The sequence below is a fragment of the Brienomyrus brachyistius genome, chromosome 3 (genome assembly GCF_023856365.1).
Source record: "Brienomyrus brachyistius isolate T26 chromosome 3, BBRACH_0.4, whole genome shotgun sequence".
Taxonomy (NCBI): domain Eukaryota; kingdom Metazoa; phylum Chordata; class Actinopteri; order Osteoglossiformes; family Mormyridae; genus Brienomyrus; species Brienomyrus brachyistius.
In genome coordinates this window covers 3,385,590-3,407,172 of record NC_064535.1, presented here as the reverse complement: position 1 = coordinate 3,407,172, position 21,583 = coordinate 3,385,590, and the positions used below count along the sequence as shown (strand labels likewise).

At 49.2% G+C, this 21,583-nt stretch overlaps 1 protein-coding gene across 6 annotated transcripts in view; it reads right to left on the bottom strand.

The window, feature by feature from the left end:
- Positions 1–364: 364 nt before the first annotated feature.
- LOC125738113 (echinoderm microtubule-associated protein-like 6) overlaps positions 365–21,583 on the bottom strand; it is a 78,213-nt gene continuing 56,994 nt past the window's right edge. Inside the window, exons 21-43 of one of the 6 annotated variants that reach the window (XM_049006742.1) lie at positions 21,049–21,190; positions 20,398–20,550; positions 19,827–19,958; positions 19,194–19,282; positions 18,854–19,030; positions 17,945–18,146; positions 17,472–17,598; positions 14,583–14,597; positions 10,195–10,273; positions 9,966–10,095; positions 9,586–9,684; positions 9,202–9,222; positions 7,944–8,117; positions 7,402–7,610; positions 6,835–6,992; positions 6,042–6,156; positions 5,765–5,953; positions 4,767–4,939; positions 4,163–4,325; positions 2,940–3,043; positions 2,704–2,857; positions 2,395–2,495; positions 365–2,066 (exon numbers count right to left, since the gene is read on the bottom strand). In XM_049006742.1, coding sequence (XP_048862699.1) covers positions 2,042–2,066; positions 2,395–2,495; positions 2,704–2,857; positions 2,940–3,043; positions 4,163–4,325; positions 4,767–4,939; positions 5,765–5,953; positions 6,042–6,156; positions 6,835–6,992; positions 7,402–7,610; positions 7,944–8,117; positions 9,202–9,222; positions 9,586–9,684; positions 9,966–10,095; positions 10,195–10,273; positions 14,583–14,597; positions 17,472–17,598; positions 17,945–18,146; positions 18,854–19,030; positions 19,194–19,282; positions 19,827–19,958; positions 20,398–20,550; positions 21,049–21,190 — 2,931 coding nt within the window. In that variant the 3' untranslated portion in view covers positions 365–2,041. Of the gene's footprint in view, positions 2,067–2,394; positions 2,496–2,703; positions 2,858–2,939; positions 3,044–4,162; positions 4,326–4,766; positions 4,940–5,733; positions 5,954–6,041; positions 6,157–6,834; positions 6,993–7,401; positions 7,611–7,943; positions 8,118–9,201; positions 9,223–9,585; positions 9,685–9,965; positions 10,096–10,194; positions 10,274–14,481; positions 16,902–17,471; positions 17,599–17,944; positions 18,147–18,853; positions 19,031–19,193; positions 19,283–19,826; positions 19,959–20,397; positions 20,551–21,048; positions 21,191–21,583 lie in introns of those variants that run through there. The other 5 variants (XM_049006744.1, XM_049006743.1, XM_049006745.1 and 2 more) reach the window with 5 other exon arrangements.

Sequence of the window (21,583 nt, the reverse complement as noted above, 5' to 3'; positions counted from 1 at the left end):
CTGAACTGCAGGTGCTACGGCTGCCGGTGTGCAATTAAGGTGCAATTCTCCAAGTAATATGTAGAGTCATGGCTGAGAATAATAAATACCTTAAGCGATCCCTGTAGGGAAATCTTCTCACCTCCCCCAACTTGCTCTTGGGAGGTGCTGGTGGTTAAGGGCCTCGTTATGTGTGCGAGACTGGGTTTGAACCAGCAACCCTCTGCTCAGAGGGCACACGGGCTTGGCACACTGCGCTACTACCAGTGCTGTGTTTTAGTGCAGCGTTTCCCAAGACCAAGCAAACAGATGGGCTGTTATTCTCACAACAGCCCATCTGCTAGTGCAGCGTTTCCCAATGCGGTCCCTGAGGACCCACAGTCGGTCCATGTTTTTGCTCCCTGAGGAGCAAGAATGTTGAGTGTTTAACAGGGAGCTCGGGGGGAGCAAAAACATGGACTGACTGTGGGTCCTCAAGGACCGCTTTGGGAAACGCTGTTAGTGGCTACCAGCACTCCCCATGAATCGTGGCTTATTGTAATACAAAGTGTTGGCCTCTTAGGGAAATTTAATAACAAAGAAAAAAAAATGTTTTCAAAATGCAAAGATGCATTTCTCTCTGTCTCCTTAAAACCACCATAAACGGATGTAAAGTGCAGCCAGAAGACCAGACTCACTTAGCCATCTCTTTACTGCAAGTAGAACATCACTTTGCACATTCAGTTACATTAATTTAAAAAAAAAAAAACCTCATTCATACAATAACTTTGCCCCATTCGTTTCCTCAACACATTTTTAAATTTGAAAAATAAATTTTCATGCACAGAGAATTTCTATAATTTACAATTATAATACAATCAAGTTCAGGACACGCTAGACAAATCAATTACATAGGAAAAAAACGTACAAAATGTAAAAACTGGACAAAGATCAATATTCAGTAGGGACCCACACAGCGTTCATTACAGTTTGCGTTCACGCGGTAGCTGGATACAGTGAGACGTCACGGCACAGGCTGATTATCGGACGGCACAGACAGGGGGTAGGAGAGCAGAGACGACTGTCAGAGTACAGGCTGCATAGTTCAGCTTTGGTGTGTCTGTACTTCCTGTTCTGCACTGGAAGTTCTGCGTCGCAGTGGACAGCTGAAGGTTTGCTTCGTTCACTTGCACCAGTAGCACTGTTGTCTTTGCACTGTCACCGTGACCTTTGTCACGACTGTTCCCTGGCGGACGATCTCCTTTGTTACTTAAGGAATGCAGTTTGTTGCAATTGTTGACATGCGTAAAAAGGAACACCCCCCCCCCAAGTTAGCTAGTTAAAAGTACAGTACTTGTGCCTGGAGTGAATCCTGAGCTTTCCCTGTGATATTTGGATATTAGAGGAAGAGCTAGCTATCAATATGTAACGAAAAATGGACGACTAGGTGTTGTGCAAAAAAGACTCCTTTCCTGCATATCAAATATCTAATTCTTAACACTACTGAGAGCCCTCGATATGCAGTCTAATAGCACCAGAGGTGTACAAAACAATCAGAACCATGACACTGAAGGAACACAATACAAAAAAATCTACAAAAGGCACTTATGTTTCACTGTCAAAATAAAGGCTTTCACATAATTAAAAAAATAATGGCCTGAAATGAAAGATCTCACATGTAGCTCACATCTCAGTGGTCAAACGCAAGGGATGGGGAATTAACGTTTCGCCGCTTTGTGGAAAGCCGATGGGAATGTAAACAGGTTTTTTAATTTAGCAGATTGTTATAAAAAAAACGTCTGTGGCGAGAGTGTGGTTCGGTGAAGCAGGCCGACCGCGCACAGGGCATGTCGTCGTGCGGCGGCCCGCTCCTGGTTCTGTAGAAGGTTATTGCACAGCGCTAAGTCCAGGCCGCTTCCCCTTAGCTTGCGCGGGCCGTCGGCGTCCGTGTTCGACGTGACAGAGATTCGGGTGCAGCATCTGTTTGAGGGTTGTAGCAGCTAGACACTTGTGGCATGGGGAATCCTTCTGACGCAATGCCAAGGGTGTCCCTGACCCGTCCCGTGGGGGGGTGGGCTCCTTCTTACAAGCACTTCCACACGAACACACTGGGGGTGGGGTACAGGTGCTATAAAACCTTGACTTAAAAAAATCCCTAAACATCACAATAAATGTTGATTTGTAAGAATAATTCAATGAAGAATGTTTGACTCAGAGGGATGACCAATTAGATTGTAGAGCAGGTGGGACCAAATAATCAGATGTCTTGGACCCCACCTCCTCTACAATCTGATTGGTTATCTCCCTGAACCAAACATTTTTTTGCTCTGCCTGCAAAAACTTCTTGTGTAAGTAAACCCCGCCCAGGAGCTGATATTTCAGTCACATAAACTGTGACATCTACCCCCAATAGTAAGCAATAATCCCTGGCCTTACCTGCAGTCATCGCCTCCTGTGCTTATCACGTATTTGTCGTCGTAGGAGAAGCGTATGTTGGTCACGTGAGCAGAATGCCCAAAGTATCGCTTGTGTTTGGCCTGCAGGGCAACCAGGCAAGCGGAGGTCAAACTCAGTTAAATTTTTTAGCCAAAGTGGGAGTTTGTTGACAGTATCTTGGTTTCCTATTTATAGAGGTTTAAGCCAAAATGAAGCAAAACTGAGCAATATGGACACCAGGTCCATCCTTTACTGATCACCATACACATCTGACAAAAAAAGCCTTCGGTGTTTTAAAAAGTCACTTACAAATTTCTCAGTGCAGGGGAAGTCGAAGAGTTTGACAAGGCCGAAGTCATCGCCAGTGACCACGTTCAGTCCGGCACGCGAGACGCAGGCGCAGTTAACGTCGGCTTTGTCCGCGTTCCGGGGCCAGATGCCCAGCACTTCCTCTCCCAGGGTGCTAAGAGCGACACATATGAACAAAGCGTGGCGTGAGAAACATGACCGAGAAGCTCGTAAACGGGCGCGAGAATCCCACTCGCCTCGTCCAAGTGGCCCAGGTGATCTTCTCCACAAGCGCCTGCTCCGTCACCAGCTTCCCTGTGGGCACCTCGTGTACCTGCCGCTTGTATGTACCTGTGGACACCTGCCGAAGCCGTCAGTGGGCTCAGGGTGAGTACAGCAGACCCTCTGTCGCAGAAGCGAGAGCGTCACCGCCGCTCATTGGCCACCCCTACACTTCCACTACAATGAGTGGAATATATTAGTAGCTTCTTTCTGTCGTCAAACGTGAGAGCAGTCGGCTGAGCACCATGGGTTTAAGCATGCAGCTAACTGACAAGGTACAATCACGCCCACCCCGAGCGGTCTGGGTGTGTCATTCAGGCATGTTCCTCCATAGACACCTCTGAGGATGGGATCTGCAGAAGGATTCCACATTAGTGGCTTCTCCGCTGGGGCGCTGTGCTATAAATAATCATGACCTGACATCCCCAGGTCTAAAAATACCCACCGGCAGAGTCTGCTCAGCGACGGCGGTGAGATCTCTGCACGTGTGTGTGTGTGTGTGTGTGTGTGGGAGGTTTGTTTATACCAAATGTCCCTATAAAACCCTGTTATTTTGACGTCGTGGGGACATTTTTCAGTCTCCACAGGGGAAAATTCAATTTTTCAAAAATCATTGACTGCAAATCAAAAAACTAAAAGTGCCAAACGTTTTGTATTTTGTTTGGTTACTTATGGTTAGGGTCAGGGCTGGGTGGGGGTCATTGCTGGAATTAGGGTTTTTCCTATACAAATGAATGGAGAGTCCGCACAGTTGTATGAATATGAGTGTGTGCGTGTCTGTGTGTGTGAGTGTGTGGGGACAACCGCAGTAAAGAGGAGAACCTCAAGGGTAGAGGCTGATTTCCACTTCTGCATCGAGCCAAACACCGTAGCCAGAGTGTAGGCTGACACACAGCTCCCTAAAAAGGTGACTCCGCGTTGTGTTGATGTGAAGCCCTGTGATACTGACTGCCAGTGCCCCGGCAGAGCGGTGCAGGAATGCCGACCCAGGCGAACACGCTGGCTTAAATGCCGCCGGCTCTGTGGACGGTCAAGGCACTGGCTTCACGCAGAAATACAATTCAACCTTATGGCGGAAACCCCAACGCTCAAGAGAACCCCAACACTCAAGAGAACCTCAACACTCAAGAGAACCCCAAGAGAAATTCCAGCTGGAGAAAACAAACCATGCATTCAGTCGATGCTCCCCCACCCCTACCTGAATGTACTTGCTGTCAGCAGAGAAGTCCATCTGGACAACGAAGCTGGGGATGTCCTTACAATAGCCGATGCGGCTGAGCGACGGCCCCAAAGTCAGGTCGTAGAAGTCGACGGTCTTCTCCACTGAGCCCACGGCCAGGAAGCGGTTATCAGGGCTAAAGCTGAAGGGGGGGGCAGGGACACGGTGACCCCAGATCAACACGGACACTTTGACACTCACAGTTTATACCGGCCGCGTTGAGAACTGGACGTGATGTAGTGTTGAATCTTCATGGGTATTGCTAGTCAATGAGCTAGATGTAGTGAAGTTTCCATACCAGAAGAATGATATTAATTTAGCAGGTTAAATTGTTTTGGAATAATGATGATTATGCAAGTCTGCACTGAGCAATAAGACCATACAGCTCACACGTCACCATAAATGTGCACTTCCCCGCTGTTAATTATGGCATCAAATTAACGTGCCAAATCTTTTGCATGTAGCTTCCTCGCCAATGTAGTTCATTGCCATTGTTACCATTATGTCACCCAGCATAGCCAACGTGACAACAGTGCATGAAGTGTTTCTTCGTTGGTGGCCTCTGGCCTTCGGGGAGGCTCACCGGACGTCCTGGACGGCCGTGCTGCGATCACGTTTCTTGCCCCACACCTTGAGCGAGTTGACGAGCAGGACGATGAACTCTCCGTTCTTCATGCCGATGGAGACCATCTCACCGTCCGGGCTGTAATTGGCACACTTGGCTGCATGCCCCAGACTCACCTTGTTCAGCAGTTTCTGATGGGGATCGGCCCAGTCAGCATACAGAATAACACTGACATTAGGTGATCTGACGAGGTCATCGGGACACAAAGCATTTAGGCTACGTTCACACTGCCATGCTGAAGTGACTCAAATCGCATTTCTTGCTGTGACACAGGTCTGATCTTTTCAGGGCTGTGTGGACACGCAAATCTGATGTTTTCAAATCAGATTTGTGTCACTTTCATATGTGGTACTAAATCGGATACGTATCCGATTCGCGGCCATGCGACCTGAATGTGAACGCTCAGATCGGAATTCATGTGGCTTTTTGCTTATATGCTTTCGCTGACATCATCAGCCTGCGCCGGCAGGCTCGTACCCACACTCTTGGTGCAGCAGTTCCAGCAATAACTGCTAAAACAGAAAAAGCTGGCTGCCTGACTTTTATTCTCCTTTTCGACCCGCTCATGTACAGCTGATTCACGGTTTGTCGTCCTCCAGAGCAAAGTGCGATACATGCGTGAGCTACTAACGCCTCCATTTTTAATGCCCTGAGTCGTCCCACAGATATGACGTTTTTTTGTTGTTGGTGATGCAGTTGACCCGTGTAAAAACGTATCAGTGTTCGCATGCGTGACGTTTCACATCGCAGTCAGATACAGGTCACTTGTAGTTATGAATGTGAGCCGTCAGGATAGACAAATCCGATCTGAGCAAAAAAATCGGAATTGAACGATGTGGCTGGCAGTGTGAGATGTGTATTTCCCCTGTGCTAAATGCATTAATCTGTGAGGTCAGTCTGTGGGAGTCGCCCAGTCCCCACGTACAAAGAGGGCGGGCTGCTGTCCCGCCTCCCACCTTGTCGGCCAGGTCCCAGATACGGATGGTCCCATCGTCGCTGGCGGAGATAAACATGTCCTTGGCCGGGTGGGTGGCCAGACCCCAGATCTCCCCCTGCATGTGCCCGTTGGTCAGGATGTTGGAGGCAGCGTTCTTTTCTCCCACCTCGATGATCTCGCCGTCCTTGGTGCCCACCAGGATTTTGCCCTGGGGGCAGGGGGGAGGTGGAGGCCATGTCATCTGAGAAGGGATCTGACCCCGTGAGCCACACTCCAGTGCGTGCGGGTGCCCTCACCTTGCCGCGGCACACAGACCTCACGCACTCCACCGGCTGGCCCGTCTCCAGCTGAAAGGCCCGGCAGCGCTTCAGCTCCTGGTCCCACAGCTTGACGGCGCCGCCCTCCTTCGTCCTGCGGCAAACAGACAGACCCTCCATATCCACCACAAACATGCAACGCCGCTGTTTGACACCAAGGCAACGATCCCATTCATCCCGCAAATAGATTTTAAGTCTCGTCTAATGTTAATCTAAAAAGGATTTTTAACGATGGAATTAGTCTCAGTCACACCAGGGTGAGAAAAAACGTTCACAGCTGCCCTTCAGGAACTTCTGGAACATACTTCAGGAACGATCTCACATAAGCGGACTGTCAGCTTGCTAGAAAGTGCTCCCACCGAAATGTGCTGTATTGCCCCTAAAGCTATTTAACCAGGGTGGTGGGGGGATACGGCTCACTCCAGGCAGGTGGCGCTGTGGTGACCGCAGAGGGTGACAGGAATGCTGGGGATGCCCTCGCTGTGACCTTTGGTATTCCGTTTCACAGATGCTGCTCATACTATTTTGGACGGTCACATGACACCAGACTTATGCAGCCCTAAGCTCAGTCTGACAGCCGCGCAGAGAGAAGCGGGCGAAGCTGGAAAAAGACGCCGTCAACAGGCCGACGCAGAAACATTCTGGCATGCGACGAGTCTCCTGCATCCCGAGCATGCCTGTAACGTCACGCTAAAGTGGGCAGTTTGGGACCAGCCGTATGTGTAAATGAGCAGAATCGAAGGAAACTCGCTGCGGCAGGCCTGGCACTCACGGCCTCTCCTTCCCGCCGGTGACGATCAGCCCGTCCCGCAGCGTGGTGTACATGGTGAACACGGGTCCCGTGTGGGCCTTGGCCACCACCCGCACCAGGAAGTGCTCCCGCCACACGTAGACGTCTCCGTTTATTGCACCCGTGAAAGTGAGGTTGTTCTGCGGGGGCAGAAACGTCAGCGTCAGCGCGCCATGGGGGGAGACCAATCACCAGTTAGATGGTAACGCGTTAACGTGCGGCGTCAGGAAACCATACAAATATAACCACAATGAAATAAAACCAAATAACCAAAACAAAAACAGAAAATCAAGATGGCGCGGCTAAGTCCAGGTGTAGCACTATCTGCTCCAAAGGGATTGTGCTCTTACTTAGTTAAAAGCATTTCGCTGCATAACTGTACAGTGTGTTTATGCATGAAACCAGAAAAAAGTAATTTGAGTGAAATCTCAGAATCTGTCTCCCAGACAAACACGCAGCTGTAGAGAGGATCAGGGCAACAATCATGCATAGAATGATCTTTATTTTGGTCTCCACTAGGTGGCATAGTGATTCGGGGGCGGAACTCACAGCACCGAAGGCCACTGACAGCATGCTCTGCATCCGCGCCCCCTCCAGGCCGCCCAGCACCCCTTTCCTGTACATCAGCGAGCCTCCCGCCAGCGTCCAGAACTTGACGTGCTTCACGCCCACGGACACAAATTGCGAGTCCGAGTCGGGCCGGAACTCCACCACGAAGATGCGGTCCATGTGACCTGTTTTGCTCGTTACTTTGGCACCTAGGAGGATCAGCGGAGCAGATCCCAGTGGGTCAAAGAGAAGATCCTGTGGGCTTGGTGGGCAAATACTTTCAAATACTGAAACAAACAGAACCGCTCTTGGTGGACCTGTGTACTAAGCAGGCTGTCAGGTGTCAGAAACCAACTCAAAACTGTCGAGATTCCTAAATTCAATGCTTAGATAAGCAAAATCAAGTTAACTATATAACCATTAGCCTATTAGAAATCAGAATGCTGGTAGGGACATAACCTCACTGTCCATACCTAAATCTACTGCGAGAAACGCTAACAGTGTAAGCAGCAGCTCGCTAAGCTAGCAGTGCACCGGCTCACCTTCCTGCCAGCGCCACACAGTCATGGTGTGTTCAGGCTCGACGCCGACCGACAGCAGCAACTTGCCCGTGGCGCTGAAGTTGATGTAGCCGATGCCCTTGGTGTGGGAACAGCGCAGGATGGAGAGAGTCTGCTTGCTCATGGCGTCCCAGATGTGGACAGATGGGGTGGTCCCTGGGAAGGAGGAGCCCATCACTGTCGAGGACGTCTCGAAGGATATCTCACTCAGCTGCGATGGCGTGACGGACTCCCGCTCACAGGGACCCGACCTCCCATCTCCATAGTTTTACACCCAAAGCAATATGGCCGCTGGCAGATAGCAAAATGCACCTGGAGCTCGAAGAGCCGCCCAGCCTTTTCAGATGCAAGGTAGGGGAGAGCATCAGCGCCTCTCCCAAAGGTACAACAGCATTGTCCCTCCCAGCTTTTAACTTTTCACTTCCCCCCCTCAGAGCTGTACTCGACTGGAAGTTAACGGATGGATTTATGTCACGGAATGACAAGGGGGGGGGGGGGGGGGGGGGGGGACGACTCACAGAACCAATGAGATGCTCCACTGCATGGGTGAGGGTGGGCGTTTGGGGTGGGGGGGCATCCATATCTACAGAGAGCACATACCACCAACAGTAAAGCTCAGTACACAGGGGGTACTAAAAAGTACAGACAACCCAACTCAAGTAATGTACAAATGATTCCCTGTTTGCTGTAAACTCCCATTGACCACTAACCTGGTACAGTGACCATCTGGATCTCATTGATACAATCAGAACGTCATGTGCCTGTGAACAGCCCTAACCTTCTCCTTTTACGTGGGGACAATCAACCTTCAACCCCCCCCAAAAAACTAACTAAATAGCTAGTGGGTGCAGCCAGAAGATTGTAGCTAGCTAGCTTGATAGAAGAACATACTGCTTCGCAATCTCTTGAACAAATAATGTGTTTACTTAGTATTTAGTGTGTTGACTGTTTGTGGCCAGCAGGGGGCCTAATAATGCCCGACGCCTGTGCATTATTTGAGTGGTGGTGAACACCGCCGTTGCCTGGGAAACAACCCAGTGTTGCTGGAGTACGACGCTGACGTACAGGGGAAATGGGACGGGACGATCCCTGGGGGCGGGACAAACTGTCACACCACGAACTGAGTGACGCGAGGACGAGGGGGTGACAGTTTTCCACTTGGCAGCTTAGGTACAGATGGAACAGGGGGGCCCATGATGATTGGTGGGGGCGTGGGGGAAGAAGAATGGTGCGGTCTTACCTGGCAGGTCTGTGACATCGCCTGTTGTGTGTGTGCAATGGGGAATGGAGAAGCGTAAAAAAAAAAAAATAGCCGGGATAAGTCACCTACTCTACTGCAGCGGAGGCCAAAAGAAAGCACAGCGACTCCAGCAGGGGGCGCAGTGGGGCGGAAACAAAACAGGCAAAGGCAAAGCCCAAGGAAACGCGGCCTGGCCGAGAATGGCCGGTGTGGACACTCCCTCCACGGGAGCGGCGGCGCACACAGGCACACGCTAACACACGCTAACACACGCTAACACACGGCATGTGGATAGGGCTTGACATGCACGCTCAGGTGTGCAATCCAGACAGACAGACAGACAGACACACACACACACACACACACAGACTCCTCGGTGCTCACCTATCTGTCCAGTGGCAATAACATTCTTATACTTAGGGTGTTGATTGACAGTTAAGCAGAGGATGTCATCTGTGTGTTCAAGGTAGAAACTCTGGGTGCCTGATAGGAAAGAACCGTTTACACACCAGGTCAAGCCAGTACTTTGTTAATTAGCTCATTTGTTTCATTTGTTCGACCTAAAAGACTTAACAGCACGGACATCTACACATGCAGCAGATAAGCAAAGCAAAGCTTTCCCTTTGACCTTTTATAACCCTGCACACATACGTGTGAACGTGCGTGACGGATGCTTTAGCAGCTTCTGCTGGAGGCCAGGAGCTCACTGCCCTGCCTGCACGGTAATGACCCCACTGGTCAGCACACACCCCAGTCAAAGTCACCTGTGGACAGGCTCTGCAATACGGCCACTGCTGCCGTGTGGAAGACGATGTCGGCGCCGTCGTTGAGGTAATGCAGGTTGTTGCGGCAGTCAAAGCCCCTGTATCCGAACACATGGTCTAGCACCAGCTCCTGGGAGGGAACAGGGCAGCGGGTGATGGGCCATGCACCAAACGCACCATTAGTCAGCATTCCTCTTTAGCACGTTAGCATGTCAGCATGTTAGCAGACCTCTACCAGCTTCTTCTTCTTTAAAACGTTGTTCTTTTGTAGTTTTTCGGGCTGGGGGGCAGCTCGACTCACGGGAGGCCTAAAAACATCAGACAATGTGTCAGCATCCGCTTCAGAAGAGGAAATGGTGGCAGGCCTTTGTGATTTGCATGCTTCCGCTAGAGTAATTTTATGGTAATGTACGGTGTTTCTTGGCTCATCAGAAGGACGTGCAGGAACTCAGAAAACCAAATCCCTTCTCCTGGCCTTGTGACCTTCATCATTAAAGCGTGGATGCAGCATACTTACAGGGAGCTTTACGAAGGTCTGCTCCGTGTCAGGTCAGTGGGAGCCCAGTAAAATATTACAGCCCTTCCGAGTGAACTTTAACACTGCCGTTTGCTGGTACCCTGGCCAGCTGGCCTGCCAGCCCAGGTACTGCACAGTGGGGAAGGCAGGCCGATGTTCCCTAACCCTACCACATGACTTCCTGAAGTCCCTTGAGGGTCACTGGTCTTTATCATGTTCCACTGTGGACAAGCAAATCCCCTTGTAGGATTCCAATAGGAATGAACTTTTCCTGCATTTACTTTTCTTGACCTGTTAGTTAACACGTGTCCCTGCCTTGACTGGCCTGGACTTCCTGAGATGCGGGGTGCAGTGCTCATGCCATAATATTAACTAACTGGGTTTACTTAATCAACGGCTCAAGCACTACATGACTGACCAAACTAACGTGGCGAAGACTGAACAGCAAAACAAGGCAGCGAGGTAAAAGAGGTACAGTATCACACAGAGAATCCCATATCAGGCTTCACTGTGATAGTTTACAGCAACATCAACAACCATGCATTCTATACATTTATAGACGTTTTGGGTGGCGGCGCGGGGGAGGGTACATACTGCCCCCGGGCATTCCGTGCATACCATGTCGAAGTATGCACTGTGTAGGCACACGCCACGACACTGCGAGCACCACAAAGGTCACAGCGGCACGATACGACCGTCTTTCTCCAGAGACTGGACGCAACCACAGATACCACACTGCGATATGCAGACACCCGGAGAACATCAACACGCATGGGATGCCGTTGCCGTTAGCGGTGACACACAAACAAACTGCCAGTGACGGTCGAGCACTTTACAGCGAACTAAGCATTTAAATGACTATTTACTCTGTTAAGGCAGTGTTTCCCAACTGGCCCTTGGGGGAACCCCAGGTGGTCTATGTGTTTGCTCCCTGCCAGACATTCCATGTTTTTGATCACAAGAAAAATGGACTGTCTGGGGGGAGGGTCCCCAAAGACAGGTTTGAGAAACACTGCTTTAAGGAATTAGTCCTAATCTAGAGTACAAATGCCCTGATAATATTTATTAACGGTAGTTTGCATAAGACTGAATCTAAAGCAGATTAGCAAGTCAGATTACATTAAATTTCTAAATCAAACGGATTATTGTTAATCAAATGGACATCATGGGGGTCCAGAGCCTATCGGGAAACACAGAGAGATCAGGCTGGAAGAGAGGGAAGGGGGTCATTCGAACCCACAACCCAGGAGCTGTGGAAATGACGACGGGACCAAGAATTCCTTAAAATTTAAACGGCTAAAGGCGGACGTGTGGAAAGCAAAATACATTGGGATTAGAGTCATATTTTACAAACTTAACAGATATCTTTCCATATAACAAAAGTATGGGCCGAGCAGAAATTACACCAAGTTCACCGGTTACACGTTAGTTTTTTCCCGAAAGCTCATCATTGCTTACATTTTGCAGATAGTGCTTTATCAAACAAACCTGCTGTGAACTGAGAGACAGACAGACAGGGAGAGAATGTCCAACAGTTAGATCACTTTTACAGTAATGTACACGGCAGAGAGAGAGAGAGAGAGAGAGAGAGAGAGAGAGAGAGACACACACACACACACCAGACCATGTCGCCATAGCAATGAACACAAGAGTGCAATGACTGTGGACAAGCACTAGTTATGGCACTGCATCCAGTCCGGACCGTGCATAACTATCACCCGAGAGATGGGCGGGGCAAAGTCAACCTCCTGTGAAGCGCTGACGGCGAATCACAGACCCCAAGGCACTCTCTGTAAGCAGGCGGCCATTTGCAGCCATGCAGCCATCAGACTTGGTCACAACGACAGTCAGACCTCAACTCAGGGCTACGATTTCACCGGCTGAGTCACCCCCCCCCCCCACTCACAGTGCAAATTGTTTTAGACATGATACCCCCCTCTCCCTGTTACAGTCGTCACAGAAGTTGACCATGTGGCAGGGGCAGAACTTGACGATTTTTGCGAACAGCCACTTGGGTCGGCTCAGTGAAAGATGTGGCCCAACATGCTGTTGTTTTACCGGCCGGCGGGCAGGTTTTCAGTTTTTTGTACTCAGCCAGGGTCTCAGGTGAACAGCGAGCTTCACCACCGGCCGTGCAGTGGGTCCTGCATCTAGCTTTTCCAATCCCCCGCTGAGAAATCCAAACCAAAGTGACTAAAATGAGAAATCTATGAAAACCACATGACCCAATCGAATGCATTTTTTTTTTAAAATAATTGATGCTTTATTGATCCCTATGGGGTAATTTTCTTTACGTCTCCCCTAACTTGCTCTCTGTAGGTGAGACCAAGCTGGCCGTGAAGGGGTGTGGGAGACAGGACCCCTCCTCTTCCAAGGACATTGCTGTACAGTAACATCAGACCCAGCGTCTGCATGCTTAGAATTCAGGTTACAGCAGCATAACCAGTCCAACACGGGGCTCATCTTCTCTGGAAGTTCATGGATGGTTACAATCTTGATTTAATTCGTTCCCCATTCTGACTCCCACTTTCAACTTCTGCTTTTAAGGGATCGGTGACATGAACTGGGAGAGGTTAGGGAAACAAAAGATGATCATCTCTACCCCTGCAGGCAGTCTGGACACACTGGCTAAATGTCACGTGTTGTTGTGACCAGGTGAGGGACAGAGGGCACATGGCAGTGGGGGTGGGGCTGGGGCGCAACACGGAAGAGTTCAAAGAAGACATTTACCTGGATCCCCTTGTGTGGCAGCAGGCAAAGCCAAGTAAGAGTTTTAGTGGAGGTGCATGAGAGCCCGAGGACCCTCACTCAGGGTCGCGGGCCGTTAGCGGCTAACGGAGTCATGCACAAGCATCCAGGGGGGGCTAAGACCATCATTCCCGCCCGGCGCAAACCATGCTCCTCAAGCATGCCAGGTAGGGAAGGTAGGGGGCGACACCGCGCATGGGAGAATGCACCAGGCTACGGCTCGAGAGCTGGGGGGGGGGAGGGGGGGGGTCATACCCTGGCGTCCCTGGGAAAACTGTGTACTAAAGTTCCTATGGGGAGGGTGAAAGGGAGGGGGCGTGGGGGGGGGTGAAGGAGGGGGACAGGGAGAGAGAATTGCGTCAGTGCACTTGCCCCACAGCCTGATGGGTGGACAAGCTCAGGAGAGTGACCAGCTGATTGGTCGGTGCTATCTGAGCAGGGGTGGGGGGGAGGGGGGGTTTGCTGGTCCCAGGATGGCTTGGCCAGCATCCCCTACCCAGCTCTGGGTTCACCTTTTACAACTTTACAGCCATAGACCAAAGAAGGAAATAACCAAATGGTGCAACTAGCCCACTGGGGCAGGTATGACTGGAAGGAGAACAGGACTAAGAAGCAAAACCTGGACCATCTGCAAGAGGAAAGTCTGCACCAAACATCACTTTGCAGGTCCAGCAGGGGCCATATAGCATCCGATGGTCTGAAGCATAAAAACCCTGCGAATTGCATGTTCAGTAACCTTAAGATCCGTCATTAAAACACAAGGAATTTTCAGGCACGTCTCTGACTTCAAAGCCAAAGATTATTACGCTTCTGAAAGAAAAAAGTGCATCGATGCTTCCTAGCGTACAGACAGCTGAACAGCACACAGGTCTGGGATTTCTGTATATCGACATATACTCCCAAAATAAAATAAAGCACAATCAGAACTGTTATATAAAAACAAGAAACACAGAAGTGACATGTGCATGCGACACAGAGAAACAACAATAAGAGCAAAGTGTAGCTCCTCAATATCATATCAATGTTTGGTGAACACAAATGGTGTAACTGTTTATATGATATTATATCTATATATGGACTGATAAGTATATATATAATGTCTATTAAGTATTTTAATATAAGGTAAACAATCTGAATTCTAATACTGATGGCCAGTTTCCATGTGTTACATATATAAAAAAAATATATATATATATACATATATATATAGCTCTGGGTGTGTGTGTTTGTGTGTATATATATATATATATATATTTGTAATGTCCCGCATTGTGTTTCAGATGTGTCACGCAGGCAGGAAGGTGTGACAGCTCCCCCTGGTGTATGGAGGATATGCAGCAGGAGGTACTTACTTGACAATTCCCTGCCTCCAAAGGAATGCAAGTTAAAATACAACACAGACGTTAAGCACTTCTGACAGGACAAGAACGGGGTGGACAGGGACAGGCGGGTAGTGCGGGAGGGGGTGGAGGGTTAGCAATGGCTGGTAGATGGGTAGCGGGCTTTGTTCTGCTGATGTGTGGGTGTGTGTGGGTTGGGGGGGGGGGTGTTAAAGTGGACCTCACGGGAACAAGGGCGAAAAAAACCCAGAGCCAAGCCACCACACAATGTGAATCCTGTGCTGTGAAAGGAATGGGGTGCCAATTTGGTCACCATGCTGGGGACTAATGGAAGGATGAAATCAGGGATGAAATTACCCAGAAACCCATTTTTAAGGTGGAATATAGTTTTGATCTTAGCCTACAGGCTCGCTGCTTTATGGGGCTGAAGGACAACAGGAAGCGGGAGCGGCTGCTGGAGGACAGTCACTCCTGACCCCGAAATCCCATCCATGCTAAATGACCGCTGGACACGTGGCCCACAGCGGTGCTCTCATGTGAGCTGTGCATTCAGGGGATGCTGGGCCGAGTTCCTACAGGGTGAAGGTGAGTGTGCAGATGTGGGTGGATGATCCTGTCACAGAGAGCTTACTGACATCCAAACCACCCGGCATCTTCTGTTACAGCTTGGACTGGACGTGACCTCGTCTGATGCCAAACACACTAAGAGCCAGCCTGGCTGAAGCCCCCAGGACATGAGGTGCCCCCCCTCCCCCCCATCAGAGACACATGCGTTCCTATGGACCGCATCATGCGAATAATATGATACCATCCAATCGGTCCGGACCTCTGTGCCCTCTACGAGGAAAAAACATCCATCTGAAATTATTCATTACTGCTGAGTGTCTTGCTGTGCCAGTCTGGCTGAATTCATCACGGTTCGCCTGGCATTTTTGCATCACAGGAAACCCAAACACAACAAAACCCAACATAACATAATTAGAGTACGATGAGACCAGCAGCAAGAAAGAAACATTCAGCCTCCCAAAGACCAAACCAGAGGTCATCTAAGGCACCACGATATGACCCTCCGATCTGAACTGGGTTAATAGCAATGATTGAATGGAACATCAATATGAAATTAGCACTAAGCAAGCAGACCTTTCCAGGAAATCAGGAATCCCGCTTTGACATCTTCTCACAATGTGAAACAGAAAATGTTCCTGGTGAAAAGTGCAACTGAGTAGGTGGTCTGACCAACTCATCCAGTGCAGGGGAAAAAAAACACCCACTCATTCGAAAAATAGTAAATTCCCAGTTGACGGAAATGACGCATATTCTATGTGAAATGAGAAAACTGCGGTTTGAAAATGGATTCGGATTTACAGGTGTCACAAACAAGAAATGTTACATTTCAGGCCTTTCACTTTGCAATCACAGGTGATTAAAAATAATTCCCGTGAAAATGCAACATTTGTGCCCCCAGTCCGTCAATCTGCAGCACAGAGATTTTGACTGGTATTTTCTTCTTCCTAACGTTAGGCAAATACCCTGTGTGCGTTATCACTGCAGAGCACATGTACAGTCATGCTGAGATCCACTTTCACAGTGCGAGCGGGTGCAGCGAGTCAAGTCACAAGCCATTAGAGAAGTGTGTGCAACATCTCTGCGGGTATTAACATTTGAATTATTATATCAAATCAAGTCAAAGCAAGTTGGTTTTATGTTTAAGCATCCAAGAATTTAGTAGGTTTCATAAGGGAATTGGTCGTTGGCATAAAATGTATTATGTATAATTTAGTCAGTACAGCATTCACTAGGATTATGGTCCAGTTTCATGAGGTGGCTGGTCATATGTATGGTCCTGATGGAAGGACACAAACCATGTGGGCAGGTGGGGGGGGCATTTTGGTGGCCAGTAAAGTGTACAGAAGTCGTTATAGGCTCAAGAATCCCTATAGCTGGACTGCCACAATGTGTTAGAGGAAGATTTTACTTTTATATAGCGCTAGGCTGACCACCTAATCCAGGTCACTGTGAGCTACTTCAGGTTTTACAAACTGCTGTAAAACTGAAAGGTCCCTGCGCTCGGCTAATTAGCTCAGTTCTTCTTGCGCTTTTACTGATTTGTTTCCTTAATTGAAAAACTCATCATCTCAATCATCAGTTGTTTCACTTTAACATTAGTGACACATGTATGATTGGACAGGAGACTGACCAATCAGCACACAGCAGGAACTCTGTTTACAAACCCTGTCGTAGCTCATATTGTCCTTCCCGAATTGGGTCAGATGGGTCACCTATATAGCGCCTTTCACAAGGCCCTTGACAAGAGTGCGTGGCAATTGATTACTATGCCATGTGCGTTAAATGGTGTATGAAAAAGGGGAAGGAGAGAGAGAAAGCAAGAATGTCATAAAATCAACAGAGTAGCGAGGAAAATAAACCTTGGGGGGGGGGGGGGGTCCAAGCTCAAGTAGGTGCTCAAAGAAGATGAGATTTTAGCGTTTCCTTTAATAACTATCCAGTCACATTTATTTATAATGCAGCTTTTTGGCTGTAGAAACCCGTTCAGGTTAATTAAACATTAATTCTCACCCACTGAATCACTTATCATCTAGTTCTAAAAAAATCAGAGAAAAATCCCAAATCTGCCCGCGAAAAATAATATCGCAGCTTCCACTAGATGGCGCTAAAAAGCAAAGAGCGATCAGACAAGCGCTGACTGCAGATTTACAGAGGTACTTGGGAATTACCTGGAATTAATACAGAATCAGGCTGTTAACATAACGGTGGGAATTTGTTTTAATCGATGCTGCTGACAGAAGACAGCGGTACCATGGGTGTAATGGGAGCATGGCATTGTGGGTAAGGGAGGTGAGCGGACGGGCATGGGCGGAGTCACAGCCTTGAGGGGTGTACCTCTCCTCTGGTGACACCTCCTTCTGCTGCTGGTGTGGCTTGGTACCCGACATCTCCCGGATACTGACGGCGTAGATCTTAGTGGTGTAATCGATGCTCCTCTCCCTGGCCACATCGCTGTCGTAGCCTGTGGGGGGAGTTTGGGGGGGGCCATCAGTGGGGGCCCAGTTGTAGGACCCTTGATCAATATGCTTAACTTGGATCATCTAATCATCTAAATGCAAATCCTTTCTTCTCCGCGCTCATGGTTAAACATCACCGCACATTCAGAATTTTCCAGAAATGCTACGGTCACTTTCAAAGAAGTGCATCCCCACATCCAGTAGCCACCTGTACCACTACACCAACCACGCATTTGCATGAGGCCTGCAAAGATCTGCTGCTCTCTGCTGCCCACAAACAGTCATGACACTTGGGGGCACCTGAAGTGAGGCGACACCCCAACCTCTGCTGCTACACGGGAGCCTTCGTACCTCCATCCTCATCGGTGTCGTCGTCAGATTCCTCGCTGTCCACGGGCTTGGTCTCACGGTTCCCCGTGGCCTCGCGTGCCCAGATCATGAGTGCTGTGTCGGCTCCGCCCACCGTCAGCAGTGTGGCGTCGTCCTGGGCCCAGCACACGTTGGTCACATGGGCGCTGTGACCCATGTACTTCTTAAATTTGGCATATTGACCCTGTGAATTGGATGCATGGACATGATCGCTGTGAGATTAAACACCATGATGCCGCGTGACACCAGAGCTGGGCGATACGTTGATAAAATATCATGATTATTTAACAGTCATCTCGCTATTAGTTTGAATTGACACACTTGTTTTCTTGCATAATAACCAGTTACCATGCACTATTTTAAAACAAATTCCATCAAGGTTTAAGCCTGTTGCTGGTAATTTATCGTTATATCTGTCACATGCTCCATAATTACCAGTAAAATAATTCAGTCATCATAATCCTCAGAGTAACCCATCATATTTTTGCATCTGAATTTTTGAATATCGCGATAAACATCAATACTGTGAAAATCTTCAAAAATATCGCGATAGTATTTTTAGAACTTACTGCCCTACATGACACCGGACAGAGTGGCTAACTTCTGAAAGCTGCCTTCGACAGTAAAGGGTGTCGTTATTTCATAGATAACGATGCGCTGTTAAACACGGCAGATGTTTGTACTCGTGGTCGCTACAGAGGCAGGAAGAGTAGCTGTGTGGATGCCGGCATCACCTGACATGGGCAGAGAGTATCGTACGACATATCGCTAGCCTGGGAACAGACCAAAATTCAAAGTTGATTCCTGAATGCGCATCGCAGTCTTCATGAAGTCGACCGACCATTAAGGTGAGAGCCCCTGCACATTCAGGGTGGCTGGTCCCCCTCTCACCTTGACTGGATAGCTGAAGAGCTTGAGGAAGCCAAAGTCATCTCCAGTAGCCAGCAGTTTCCTGTCTTTGGTGAGTGAGGCAGCGTTGACGTCCGTGATGTCGCTGTGCGTGGGCCAGACGCCCTCGCAGGCGGGGCCCAGTACGCATGTCCAGGTGGCCCATTCTATCCTCTCGATCTGGGCCAGGGGAATAAGGCAGAACCAAGAACCAAGAGTTGGAAAGAAAATAAAACTGATAGTGGTCATAATCATATTAAAAGTATCAGAATATCAAAGAGAAGGATTTAGATTGATGTCAGGCGTCAGGGGAGGATGAACCCAGCCACGGTCCCTTGCTTACATCAGTGGTTCGAATGGTCTGTCTCTTTCCTCTTGGGGCCTCGAAGAACAGATGCTCTTTGGCACCGGAATTAACCTGAAGCAATTTACCTGCAACAGAGGGAAGGTGTGTGACATGCAGGCCGGCGGGCAAGAGCAGGCTGGCTGTAGGCTGGACCCATTCCTGCTCCCATGAATCACAATGACGTACCAACTGGTGCGGACAAACTTCCAGGCGCCCGGCGTCTCAGAGATTAAAGAAAAAGTCTAAAATTAACCTGCCATGCTTGTAGAAATAACAAAATATCAATCCACAGCGGGAGAGGAATTCATGGCTGTGTGTGTTTAGGCAGTGATGCGGGAAGAGAGACGATGGCCTTAATTTATCAGGGGTTTCAGGCCTTTCTGGGCTGTGAAGGAGAAAAGCTTGCATGGCAGAAACTGCTGTGAATGGGTCATGTGTGTAGGGGCCACAAATTTTGGGGGCCCCGTTGGCCACGAACAGTCACTACACTGCGAGGGGGGACCCAAAGGGACTTTTTCAGTGGGGTGCTAGAAACAATCGATCCGCCTGGGCTGTTTAGCACTGAGGTCAGTCCCCATGTGGAATCCAGGAGCCCCCCGCCCCTCCCGATGTGCAGAGAGTGCCTCTTACCGCGGGTGTCCCAGTCAATGTGTGTGATGTAGCTGGACGCTCCCTTGCAGATGCCCACCCTCTTGCTGGTCAGCACGTTATAGATGTCTACAAAATTGTCGTGAGAGGCCACGGCCAGGTACTTGCCAGCATCTGTTCAGAGACGGGGGGGCAGCATGGGACAAGAGGCCTCAGGACCAACGAGGCGACCAATCAGCTGCCACAATGGCACACACTGGCTGTTTCTCAATATGCATATTTGACCGTACTTGTGCTCTCTTGTACCCGTTTCACGTCACCTTCCGTTGCCGAAGACCAGTTCCGATACTAAGAACAAAAGCGCAGAGGTTGGTAAAATTCCCCAGATGTCGTTCTTGCACAGCCTCAAATATCAAGGATACATTGAGTGCATCCTTGCCAAACGAGACCAATCCCATGATTCATTGGACCCTCCCGTTCATTATTGGGAGGCAAGTTAGTAAGACTGCTCTTGCCAAGAGCACAAGTACGATCTTTGCATTCTTGGTATTGAGAAACGCCCGCTGCCTTGAGTGATCTCCAGAGAACCTTAGGTGAGGTGAGAGAGAGTCACCTTGTGAGAACCTGATGTCGGAGATGATCTCCTTCCTGTGATGGAAGGACACCATGTCCTCCAGAGTGTCCGAATTGACCACCAGGAAACTGCCGTCATTTAAGCCGACTGCCAGGGCTTTTCCGTCAGGGGAGAAGGCACAGCACCGTCCTCCTGAGAGCAGACAGAGGGGGTTGGCCGATGGCAGCCCAAGAGGGTCAAAACACCTTTAGCTTAACGCTAATGCTGGATTTTATTCCTCAATGAACATCAGGCAGTAAAGGCACACAGGGAACAGCAGGATTTTAAATCACAAAGAAGAGAATGGGAGACACCAAAATATCAAAAACTGGGATTGTTATAAGGGTAAGAATGTATTTCCCTGTAGAAAACGGCAAATGCATAAAATGCCAACAGAACATAGTGAAATGTGCATTTCAGATATGGCCAGAATCTGCAGGGAATCCAACTCTCGGCCCCCAGAGTTCACACAACTGCAGCCCAACTGGGGACAGAGGCGGTGTTCACCTCCACTCAAACCACGCGTTTACATGGCGCCCCCTGTTCATCACTTACAGTCACTACACTAAATACTAAATAAACAGATTATTTATTTAGGAGATGCTGAGACAGCATGTTTTGCTCTTAAGGATCCAGTAAAACAACACAGACCTTTTTTGAGCTTGCGGACAGCGACCATGCGGTGATTGGGGAAGAGCTCCCAGATGCGGAGGGTCTTGTCGTCGCTCACTGTGGCACAGATGGGGAGCAAGGGGTGGGCCGCCAGGCCCCACACCTCCCCCTCCATGTGACCCTGTAGGAATGGAGACAGACTGTTGCAAGACTGGCTCCAAACTGATCATGTGATCATCGATCGGCACTATGCTTCCCCTATTGAATTCATGATGCCGCCAACGTTACATAGAAAACATTCCATGTTTTGCAAGCATGTTTCACGTCTCAATCACCAGTTCACCGAATTTTCGAGGTGAACCGCTACGTTAAAAGAAGGCGGGGTCAGGGAACTGCGACGGCGAAATCACGGCTAACCTTCACCAGACTGGTACCGACCGGTCTCACAGATCACCATGGCAACTTCGGAGTGCAGTCTGAGAGTCTGTATCATGGGGTTACTCAACATGCACGGCTGCAGCAGTTACGCACCAGATAAGAACCATCTCGATGCCCAGAGGCCAAACTGTACGGC